Below are 11,924 nucleotides of genomic sequence, written 5' to 3' on the forward strand. Positions count from 1 at the left end.
TTTGCTTCCAGTCCGCACTTCAGGACCTTTTGTTGTAAATTATTTAGAGCTATTGTAATTTGATGCATTGAACCAAAATGCATTAAGGGCTTAATAATAGTTGTAAATCCCAAATATCCCAAACTACACATGAATCCACAAAGTGAAGTTAACTTCAGAAAAATGTAAACACTTTTTAGCATTTTAAATTATGTATATAATAGAATACAAATGGTTGATCAAGCCACAGATTTTTATTTTTGTACAGGATTTCCATGCAAAAATGCAATTGTTTACTTTTGTCTTTTTACTTCTTAATGTCCTCTTTTTACACGGGGGCAACAGTTGATGTCATCTGAGAAGAAAAAAAAAAAAGTACAATTGTTGTTTTTTTAAGTTATATGGTTGTTTTTAGTCTGAACCCTTTGCAAAATTGCACACAAAATGAGATGAGAGGGAGCCCATTGTGTGAATGTCAATCTTTCTGATCTGATTACTGCTTCTGTGCTTTGTACTTGTTCTGGAAACATGTCTGACCCCTGTCCAACACAATTATGTTTCCAAATCATCTGCTTGTGTGAACATGTTTGTCAGGGATTCTGCTGTTTGATTTCTCAAAAAGACATGTCTGCGTGATTATGTGTCAACAAGCAATTAAACCACTGTTTAAGTTTTGCAGAAGTGCAAATCCTCTGGAAAAGTGATTAATTGCAATAGTTTTTTCGGTAATGTGTGTGAACTGTAGGTTCATTAGACTGTCAGCAACACTTTCTGTCTGGTTTTTTTTGTTTATTAAACTCATTTAAAAGGTAGTTCTAATATTTTGCTGTCATCTTTAGGCACTTTGACATGGACAAATGTCAACAAGTGGGGAAATTCCCTCATTTTCTTTCTTAAAATGTTTTTTTCTTACATTCCTTGAGTTTTTCTTCACTGTACTGTTACACCAGACTTTACTAAATACTTAAAAAATTCTCTTGCAGATGTAGAAAGCGAGTTTGAGGTTTGGAGAGAGGGGAAATGACATTTATGTTAAACAGAAATGCATGCTGTTCATTTTCTACCCACTTTTATAGATTTATATCGAAACATCTGCTGTGTGGTAAAAATTGTATTTTTCACAATATAACAATTATTTGGTTCGAACCAGTCAAAAATCTAAATCCAAAGAAAGGCCATTGAATCAAGAAAATAAATCCACAACAAATCATTGAACATTTTCCTGCACGACTTTTTTGGCACAGCTTCTCATCTTTGTGGCATTTAACGATCATAAGGAAAAATGCAAACTTCCGTTTTCAAATTGTGTAACCCAGTTATAGAAAGTATAACACTAAACTTGTGTAAAATTTAATTAATTTCCTTAATGCTTCAGAGTGTGTTTCATGGAATTCTATGACATCAAATGTTTTTTTCCCAGGAATCTTTTTTTTGATGTTACATTTGCAAAAAATAAATAGATGGAAATGGGTTGTAAAGACTGAAAAGAAAACATGACTGTCGTCTTTCAAAAAAAGGTTCATTAAACAAGAATAAATATTACCATAACGATTCCACCTTTGACACTTTTTACTTATTTTAGCCCTAATACGGTTCAACAGGTCTAATTTCTGTGTGATGTTTTAATGTATTTTATTTACCTTTCCAAATAAAGCTGATATTAACTGGTATTATTGCCTGTCAACAAAATATTTTGTTAGCTCTGCAAACACTCAAAGACTAACAGTAAAAATAGAAACACCAAAGCAAAATTAATTAAATGTATTTAAATTCGGTTAAATACAATGTTAGAACAGAATATATTGGTGACATAACCTAAAAAAAGGCTCAGTTTTGTTTCTTTAATATAGAAAAAGATAAAAAATACATAAAAGAAAAAAAATTTAATTAGATAGTTTTTTTGGGTCAAATTTAAGGTGTTTTTGAGGTCATGAGTCACCATAAATTTTAGTGCTTTCATAGCGATGAAATGTTTATTTTTTAAGTGCACAAACACCCAAAAAAAAGACAAAAAGAAATTCTGTTGTGCTCTTTTTGGCACCTAATACTTTAATAATAAAAGTTTTTTGAACTAGAAACATGGCTTTATTTCTCAAAAACGTAAACTAAAGCTCTAATTCTTTATGAAAGGACTGAGGGTGACACAAAGTCTTAAAATTCCCAAAGTGTCAGTCTTTGACGGCTCATTTTAATGTTCCTTCTCAATGGATGTGTGAAATTTACTTGTGTGAACAGTCCTCCTGCCCACGAAGAGGGAGCCATATGACCTTTTACTCATGCGCTTTTTTAATGACGAGTGTGTCATTTGCTGTTTCTATGACTGCATGCCTGTCTCACTCGCGCATATGTCAGAAATACGCAGCCCAACAGCTTCCTCTTTGTTCCGTGGGCAGACCATGTGTATCACTTTTGGTCAGTTTTAATGAGCCACATTCTTGGAACGTTGGACTGAAAGTCAAACCAGTTACCCTTTCTTGGCATCAGCAGGCCTGAGGAGAAGCGTTAAGCTCCTTGTTGGAGGAGAACTGAAAGTCAATAGGGACATCTACTGGCTAATTTACAAATCTACTCATCAGAAAAGCAAGAAAATGTGCAGTGAGTCATAGCTCTGCTTTGGCTAAATGCATTCAAAATCTTCTTTCTTTAAATGGTTAGATCTCAAAACTCTTAATTATGGGGTTTTCTGTTAAATCAAAGAGTTGAGGCACAAGTACACAAACTAATGATAAATTCGTTACACACAGAACAAGAAATTTTTACTTTTTACTAAATACCCCAGCAGTGCTTTTTGGGAATAAAATGCAGCAATTGCATAAAAGCATTACAATGTAGGGCAAACAAATAAAATAAAATCCAGAATATGTTAATTGGACATGCTTTGATTGGACATATCTTTTATACTATTAGAATAAAAATGAAAATTGAAAATACTTCTCAATTTTACGTGTGTAAATGAAATGATGTTTAATTATTTCTTTTGCAAATACATGTCATTGGCCATACCCAATTACTCATTATTTTTCAAATGTATTTTCAAAAATGACTGACACTTCTACTGCTATTGCGGTTCTTGTTTACCCGTATTCACTGTGCCAGACTGCAGTTGAAATGTTCTGGGGGTGCGAGTGCGCAGCAACCCCGCAGGCTGCTCTGGGTGAATCCTCCCCCAGCCGTCACGTTCCATGGCTCATACAACGTCACGCTGCAAAGCAAACACGACCTCACTCTGAATCATACTCATTATTATCATGCTTCAGCTTTACTCATCCTAGAGTAGTTTTGATGAATGAAAGATTCTGAAAAAACATACAGAAAACCCCCAAATACATAGATAAACACATATGGTCACCTGCTATAAAGTTGAGTACAGCATTGAAGGATTTCTGCACGACTGGTTACATTGGTGTTGTTGAACTCTGTGTTCAGTAAAAGTGGACAATCAGGGATGTATAACATACCTAAAACAGAGATAAAAATAAAATATGTCAATATCTCAAATCAAAACAGTTTCTGAAAATTTTCTAATACAAGTACAAGTATTTCAAACATATTCAGTATGTATGTTAAACATCAATGATCATCTCTGCGCAACATCGGAATATTTTCTATTCTGGTGGAGATGAAAACTGAAATGATGAGAAACTTAACCCATAATGATGGAGATAGTTAAACTATTTTTACTCAAGCTAACCAGAAAATAAGGTCACAGTTTCTAAATTAGTCACCAAAAAATGAGTAAATTAGTGAAGATCAGCCTCTAATAGCTAACATGTAGTTTCAGAGAAACTCAAAAGAATGCGGAAGACAATCTCTAGGGGACAAAAGTTATTGTACAATCCAGGGTTGGGTGTCAAACTTTTTGTTCATCCTCAACTAATTACGTTTATAAAGATTTTTATGATTTAAGCTGAAATAAGGTGGAACTTAATAAAACCTTAAGAGGAAGGAATTCCTACATTTAAAACAATCAGAAAAGGTGAGTTTTGTCTGACAAATACAAAAAAAAGCAAATCAACTAATAGATGTGATAGATGGTGTTATATTTTCAAAGTGAAAATCAATTTAATTTCAATTAATTTATAAAAACCCAGCCTTGCTAATTTATTTCTAATTTCTATTTTAAATGACTTTTAGTTCTGTTTTTGAAAAAAAAAAGATAAACACTAACAGGGATGTGACAGTACATCATTTTACCTCCCTTATAGAAAACAATGACACTGTATCTCTTGTAATGAACTCCTTCTTTGTGCCTGCTGCAAGATACTGTCTATATTGTTAAGTCTTGAAGAGTTTTATTTAGTTTAGTTTATGCAGATGCTTTGTGCTTAAACACCTTAGAGTAAAAGTAATAAAAAAAACCAAGCTAGTCCTTACAGAAAACAAACAGATGCCTAAACGGCATTTAAAAAACAGCACTGCAATTTAAAGACCAATTGAGCATATTTTAAATACTGGAAATAATAACACATTTTAATTTATATTTTCAGGGAAACATAGGTCTAATTATTTCATGAATGCCGTACACGCCATCTGTGTGAGAGCTGGAAACATCTCATTTGCTATAGAAAGTTGTTGATGTAGCTTCTTTTTTTTTTCAAGACTTGAGCTTTGAACCTTAGTTTGTGTGCTGCTTCTAAACCACAAACCTGCTTGACCAAAAAAAAAAACAAAAAACAAAAAAAAAAACAAGCTGAAACAACTCAAAGGAGAAAAAGCAGAATAATAACCTGCAATACAGGCTGTCATGAAGCAAGCAACACTGCCTGCAATCAGAGCTCTTAGTCCAACCCTGGAGATGTCAGATCTCTTGTTTGGAGCCATTGCAGCTGAAGAAAAAACATGGAAAATGGTTTTACAAATTAAATCAAACAAAATCTCAATTGCATGGAGTTTAACTAAAATTCTGCACAGATTATACATAGGTTTGACAGCCAATAAAGCTATCACACCCACATTTATGTTTTGTTGTGAAAATATATTTTTATGTTCCTAAAAATCGTGTTTTACACGTCAATGTAAGTTTTAGGCTGTTTTATTGTGGGTATGTCTATTTTAAAATATTTTTTTCAACAGTCTGATGATCAAAATACTTTTGCATAAATCCAATGATTTTTGTGGTTTTTTTTTGCAGTGTTTTTAGTAAACAGTTGTCTGTCTTTACTGTTCCAATTGCTGCACTACTCACTCAGTGCCCCGATAGACATCCCAAGGGAAGCAATATTCGAAAATCCACACAAAGCGTAGGTTGCAATCATTTCTGAGTGAACCTGAAGAACAAAAAAGATTTGATTTAACTGCTATTTACTCATTTCTGCAGGTCCTGAGGGAAACACACAGGGTGGGCATAAAAAAAAGACATAACAAGAATGCTCCTGCAGGGATTTAAACCATGGCATGTCCCTGTGAAGCACTAATTACAGCACATGCATAGAGAAGGAGAGATGTATTCCTCTAACAATTATAAATGTAAAACGTGACCAAAAGAAGACACAAAAGCTAAACCAAAAGGGGTGATAGGAGCAGACGATCTGACACCTAAATACACTGTGGATTATTAACTGAAATGAAGACTACCATGGAGGACACAATCTTCACATCAAGAGTGCCATTATTCAATCTTTACATCTGAAGAAAACAATAAACAAGCAAAACTACAACAATTAGGTGTTTGGTTCTTTTTCATTGACCTTTGAAGACTCAGTCCAATAAAAATCGCATTATTGGTGTTTTGAACATGTTTTTGTTGTGTTCTTCTCATGATGGAGGACATACTGTATAAAAAGAAAAATAAGAATTAAAATTGTATTTCTGACTGTTTCTTTATTCAAATTGTGTTGAATCAGGAGCAGAAGAAACTTTCAGTTTGAAAGATCTTGTACTAGTAAAACATAAAAACGACATTAGGTAAGTCACATTCTTCCCTGCTCCTCTCCATTCTGATGCATGTAAACAAATAGATACATGTACGTCTTTGTTTTCCTCGTTTGAGCAGGCATCTGGCTCAAAACTGTACAGCTTGATAGCTCCAAAACTGGTCATCATTTTGACGCACCGCTAATGTTAGCCTGGGGTTATGAGAGGCTGTAAGGGAAAATTTCTAAGGAATTACTGCTGCTCTGCAGAAAGTGTGATCAAGAAAATTACAGTTTTTTTTTTTGCCTAAAAACGGCATTATCATAATTAAAGACTGCTGGAAATGCTTTGGGACTGTAACTGTTGTATTTTAAAGCAGCACTGTTCAAATCTTTCATAACGGTTGTATACTGTCTGTCTTCTTTCAGTATCCCCAATGTATAGAACAATTTTGTTTTTGACTTCCACACCTTTATAAAAATATTTTTAAACAGTTATGTAGGCTATAGTGCCTTATTTTTCTTGGTCAATAGTTCATTTTTTATGTGCATACACACATGCATAAATTACTAAATAGACTCTACACATTCAAGAAAAAAACAGGTCACTTCACATAGGATCACGTCTTTATGCTAATATGCAAGATGAACTGTTTGATGACCAGGTAGCTGAATCTAGGGAGCATAATGTTCATTATCTCCTCATTATCTAAAGCTATTGAATTAAATTTCGACTGGAGGACCGAACAGAAAAAAATAAAGCTATATAACAATAACCACCCCTGTATATTCAAAGAAAGCCTTACAGTCAAAAACAATCTACACTTCCCATGATAGACAATAAAAATGTAAATGAGGCTTACAGAGATATACTGCTTAATGTTATTCACGTATTCCGGCCCGCCTGCCTCCCTCCTCTTTATGAACTCTGACAGCCTCTGATAAGCCACAAACTCGTTGAGGAATGTCTTTAACCCAATCAGTTCAGCAACAAGGAAGCTGTCATCCCAGGAAACACCCATCATGAAGGACAAGGGCATGAACACATAGGAGCAGATGAGCTGATGAGACAAAAAAAATGAGAGTCATGCCAGAAATGTCAAGAAAACTGTCTGCATCGTAAGTATTGCAGGCTGTGTTTGTAGTCAGAAACCCTCACCGAGAAGCTGAGCTGAGGATAATCGAACAACCCACCCAGCCAGGAAAGGATGCAGTCTAAAAAGGCCAGCAGTGCCAGGAAGGCAATGATGTTTGTTATGATGCTCCCTACCAAACGAACAGTACGAGATGCACCTTGAGACGCTGCTTCTAACAAGTTTTTGTTCTCTCTGAGAAGACACAGCGACACCTTTCAGCAATTTAAATGACAGTCTTTTTAAAACAACTGAGTGTCATCTGCATACAAACATGTATGAGTTCTGAAATATAATGCAAATTTCACTGAGTTATTTAATGTCAGCAATTCTCTGACTTACTAATTAGCTTGGTTTTTATGAAAACATCTAAACTCTATCATCAGAAAATTTGCCAAATAAGTACTTTCTAAGGGTACTGATCTTGATTGTATGTACCGTAGTTAAGAGTTTGCCGGATTTTGTGCTGTACTTTGTTGTGTGCATGACACACATAATGCATTTGCATTTTTTGACATGACTATGAAAGATAGTAGTTGTTTTTCAAATAGTTTAGTGTTGGGGATTAATATTGTTTATAACGTTTATTAAAAACAATGAAATATGCTGTAATACAAACTGACAATAGACTAGTTAAGTTGGACAATGAAGTAAAAAAAAAGTTTAGGCTTATTTTATGAAAATATAAACTTTTGCTAAGTATAAAAGCTGTAAAATATTGTGATATATTTGGCTTTTAAGTCAAAGAGGAAATGGTTTGCTTTGACACTATCCTCTGAAAGATTCACTGGTGGTTTTGATCTTTCTTACCCATTAATGAGTTTGAGGTCCTTGATAGAAATCAAAACAGTCTTGTTTCTTTCAGGCCAGAATGTCTTGGCAATAGCCAAAGAGGCTGGAGCAGACATGAGAGATGCGGTCAACAAATGTGTTGCATCAACCTTAAAAACAAAGAAAAAAATAAATGTGACCTTTGCTATAATGAATTAATTAAAAAACTGCAAACGTCTCATCACATCAGATGTTTTATAGGTAAAGTAATCAGGTTAGATCAAATTTTTCTACGATTTTAGGACATTGAATATTATTTTATTTTTTTGGTGATTTAAAGAGCTAAGATGAAGGACAATATGTATATATTTGTTTTTTGGTCCCAAAGATAAAAATACGAGTGCAATTGTCTTCATTTTACCATTTGGTTAAACGTAAAATACTGACAATCCAAGTCACTATTGAGTTTGGCCATTAAGAAAAAACCTGGTTGTGACAGAAAAACTAAAATAAACAACAATCAACAAGACGTTTTTGGTTTAAGACCAAATCCTTCAAGTCAAATGGCATGTTCCTGTTAATTAATAAACATTTTATTCTTCTGGCAGTTGTGAGAATTTATTTTCCTTCTTTTAATTTGCTTCTAAATATAAATTGCTTCCTCATGGCTACATACTTACCCCCAATGAGATATAAGCTCCCAAAATGGTGCCGGAGATGCTGGCAAAGCCTCCAGTCATCACAGCATGAATCTCTGAGACAGTCAGTTCACTGATATACGGGCGAATCAGGAGAGGCGAGTCCGTCTGATGAACAGGCAAGGAAGCCAGCTTGAAACCCCAAATTATCAGTAACTAGTGTTTTGAATTACAGATGCTTACCAGCCCCAGAAATATGTTTCCAGCTGCGGCCATTGACTCTGTTGGAGACGTTCCCATGGTAACCTGCATCACAAATCCAATCTGCAGAAGGAAAATTACATTAGCACAAGACGTCAATGAGAAATAGTGAGTGTAGAGATTATGAAACAAAAAAACTCTAATAATTTAAATTTTTACCAATTTCACAAAAGTTAAAACATTTTTTTATAAATTTTTTTGTACTTGTTTTTTCTTACCTTGCAAATCAGCCAAGACATGAAGCCAACATAGTAAAGGATGGAAATGACAGAGCTCAGAAAAACCAATATGGGCATCACCTGCAGAAAAAAACATTTAAATAAAATTAAATACCCCAAATCCAAGTCCTGTTGTGAAAATTAGATGTCAGGAAAAGCAAAAGATAAGAAACAAAAAATGATCAAATAAATCACAGGCTTCAACAATTAAAAGTGTACCAAATATGCTCGTGTTTGTTATGTTGTGTTGCTGTCATACCCTGAAGACAAAAAAGTGGTCTGTGTAATTGTCACCAAAGACAAATTGTGATCCAACATCTGTGAATGACAAAAACATCTGCAGAGAAGATTTTTTTTAGAGGCATTGTTAAAAATTGAACATTTTAAATCCTCTCTGCACGAGTGCATGCACACCTCTACTTTGTTTCCAACCCAAGTTAATGCTTGTAAACCAAACTCAGTCCTAAGGGTAAGCAGACCAAAGATAAACTGTAGTCCAATCCCACTGAGCAAAGTTCGCCACGACCACTGCAACAACAACATTGAATTAAAATTCATATAAAAAACAAAAACCATGGTGCAAATCTTACCTTGAATGGGTGTTTGGAGAAAACCATCATTGAAAAGACAAGAAACAGCAAACCACCAAAGGACAACAACTGTCTGGTGCCCCGCTGGGCCGTGTCAAGGACGAGCCAACAAACCACAGCTGCCAGAAGCAACACATACAGGATCCTATGCAACGCAGACATAAAAATTGGAGTGAAAAGGACATTTATTTGAGAGATTCTAAAGTCAGATTGGAAGTGTGGTTTAGAAGGACTTTATTTTAAACCCGAAGACTATTTGTAAAAAGAGAAAAGAAACCAATAAGTAAAATAAATATCAAAAAAGTCAATTAAGTTTTATGATCAATGTATTTAGCCGTAATACAAGTTTTAATACCCCTCCGCCCTGTTTTATATCAATGGCTAAAGTGAAACAAATATTATAAACTGTCTTTGTTTCCCACAAATCAAATTAATTTGGCATAAATACAATTAATTCAAGATCTACACGGAGAACATTTGTTAATAGCTTTTTTGTGGGTGAAAAACTGCATATTTATTCTTGTCAAAATATCTTAATGTCACTCTGGTTCCTTGATTTTTTTTATTTTTATATATAGATGTTTTTATGCACTCAACTGAAAGACACTGGTTTTGTTTTCGACTTTGCTTTGCTTTTGATCCCTCTAATCTGTACTGTTTTCCCTCAAAGCTTTTGTCATTTCTTTTTTTATTTTTTCAAAGTTGAAGAACATTCTTGTTGCTAGGAGACAGAAAAATTCTCAAGTTGTCCAAAATCGTGTTCCATGTCATTTACTTCAAATCAACCAGGAGTGTTTTTCAGTGGTTCATTCTGTCATGATGTGATAAGATGAATTGGATGAATATGATGTGTCTCATTTCTCACCATCTGAACCAAACCCAATTTCTTTTGAGAATGTTTTTGACTGGAGCAAGAACCTCCCACACCTGGTCGCCATACCGCTCCATCATCCAATCCCAAACCAGGAAGAATATGGTTACCAAGGAGATGACCAGCAGCCCCACAGCACGATGAAACTTCACAATACATGCTGCAGTAACCATGGCAACAAAGCCTAAAGCAAATATGTAATTAATAACTATTACATCTATAGCCCTATATTCCTTTATAATAGTGATCATTTTATTATATGACTTTTTGACACATAGATTGAAAGTATTAAAACAGATAAAAGGATGTGGATAATTTGCATTTTTAAATGATTACTTTTCCATAGTCTCACTTATTCAATTTGAAGTAAATGAGGTAACACTTATTTTGTTGATGTATTTGCCTGTTACAACGTTTATCTGCTTTAGAATGGAGAGACAAATAAATTATAGTAAAACTTAAGAAAGCTAATATTTTCTCTTAGTACCAAAACATTAAGTTGACATCTTAAGGCTTGCAGACAGAGACAACCAGTCCTTCTTCTTAAGTTATATTTTAACGAATATCAAACCTGCTGCTAAAACCAGGTTCATGATCAGTCGAACCTGGCTTTTGTGCCTTGCCCAAAAGCTCTGAAGTCCTTTAAGTTTCTTCTCAAGGAAGCTGATCTCACAAAGGACACACAATAAGGTGGAGATGGAAAAGAGAAATGTAATACACATTAGCTCAGATTAGTGTATAATCAGAAAATTGAGTTCGAACAAAAGAATATTTAAATGCAAATAAATAAGAAAGCCTGTCAACTTTTTGTTGTTGTCTGTCATGCCGGATGTATGGGTTGTGGTTCCTGGGCCACATTCCACATTGATGTTTATATGGTTCTGTTAACACACAAACAGGAACTAGGTTATACTACACATTTAGACAATAACACATTAACAGAATCTCTACAAGATCCAGTTAAACAATATTTCATCATTAGTGAATACTTTGGTAACACCAGTGATATTTTATACTGTGCTCAAAGGTAAATGACAAAAACACTGCAATCTGAAATGTTCCTACCTCCATTTCAAAAGCCCCGTTATCGTTTCCTTGTTTCACATTTTGCTTTTCTGATGCACTTAGTTCCATTTTCTCCTTTGCTGATGTTCAGATACTGGCTGGACAATTAAGAGATTTTTTAAAGGTCCACCTGTCCTGCAGTTTTTATTTACTTTCCCTCCCTCCCTCAAACACTTTTTTCTTGTCTTGCTTATAACCTAATTTTGTTGTGTTATTATGCTATCATCAGATACAAGATAAGACCAGAAACCACTCACCTGCACATTAACCCCGGTTCAACAGGTCCACCTGTAAAATAGAGGTGGACTTTCCCAATCTTAGTAGGCGACGGATTTTCTGAGCGTCCAATATATTCTTGGTAGAAAAACATAATTAAAAAACATTTTTTAAACGTATTATTACTTATCATGCTGTGTTAACTGTGAGTAAATTTTCCTTGTTTCTTTTTACTATTTGTTTCTATGTGTACAATTTAAGATTCAACACCCCTATTCATGACACAATGGATCAGTCTACAACTGAATCAGAAGAGGTAATTTGAAGAGA

At 34.3% G+C, this 11,924-nt stretch overlaps 1 protein-coding gene across 5 annotated transcripts; it reads right to left on the reverse strand.

Annotated features, from left to right (window-relative positions):
- Positions 1-218: 218 nt before the first annotated feature.
- On the reverse strand, positions 219-11,645 carry slc28a3 (solute carrier family 28 member 3). 5 transcript variants are annotated; one of them, XM_023958388.1, is made up of 16 exons: positions 11,379-11,637; positions 10,308-11,194; positions 9,443-9,587; positions 9,267-9,380; positions 9,112-9,189; positions 8,853-8,933; positions 8,617-8,697; positions 8,416-8,541; positions 7,775-7,905; positions 6,991-7,159; positions 6,695-6,892; positions 5,165-5,246; positions 4,707-4,805; positions 3,329-3,437; positions 3,058-3,181; positions 219-334 (listed from the first exon to the last, which is right to left on the reverse strand). In XM_023958388.1, the coding sequence occupies exons 2-15, from the start codon at positions 10,562-10,564 to the stop codon at positions 3,064-3,066; spliced, it is 1,788 nt and encodes a 595-aa protein (XP_023814156.1). In that variant the 5' UTR covers positions 10,565-11,194; positions 11,379-11,637; the 3' UTR covers positions 219-334; positions 3,058-3,063. The 5 variants fall into 5 exon arrangements, with proteins under 5 accessions (XP_023814156.1, XP_023814155.1, XP_023814154.1 ...); XM_023958387.1 differs by lacking the exon at positions 219-334 and having other exon boundaries at positions 388-3,181; positions 10,308-10,976; positions 11,118-11,194; positions 11,379-11,636; XM_023958386.1 differs by lacking the exon at positions 219-334 and having other exon boundaries at positions 388-3,181; positions 11,379-11,636.
- Between the last annotated feature and the right edge of the window lie 279 nt (positions 11,646-11,924).

Source organism: Oryzias latipes, chromosome 9, assembly GCF_002234675.1.
Source record: "Oryzias latipes chromosome 9, ASM223467v1".
NCBI classification, from domain to species: domain Eukaryota; kingdom Metazoa; phylum Chordata; class Actinopteri; order Beloniformes; family Adrianichthyidae; genus Oryzias; species Oryzias latipes.

What these genes read in the sequence shown, in the direction of transcription:
- slc28a3 (XM_023958388.1), bottom strand. Translation starts at nt 10,564, where the DNA reads ATGATCACTATTATAAAGGAATATAGGGCTATAGATGTAATAGTTATT. An exon ending in AATTGGGTTTGGTTCAGATG is followed by an intron (nt 9,588 to 10,307) that starts GTGAGAAATGAG and finishes TGCGTTGCATAG; the next exon opens with GATCCTGTATGTGTTGCTTC. An exon ending in GAAACATATTTCTGGGGCTG is followed by an intron (nt 8,542 to 8,616) that starts GTAAGCATCTGT and finishes CCTGTTCATCAG; the next exon opens with ACGGACTCGCCTCTCCTGAT.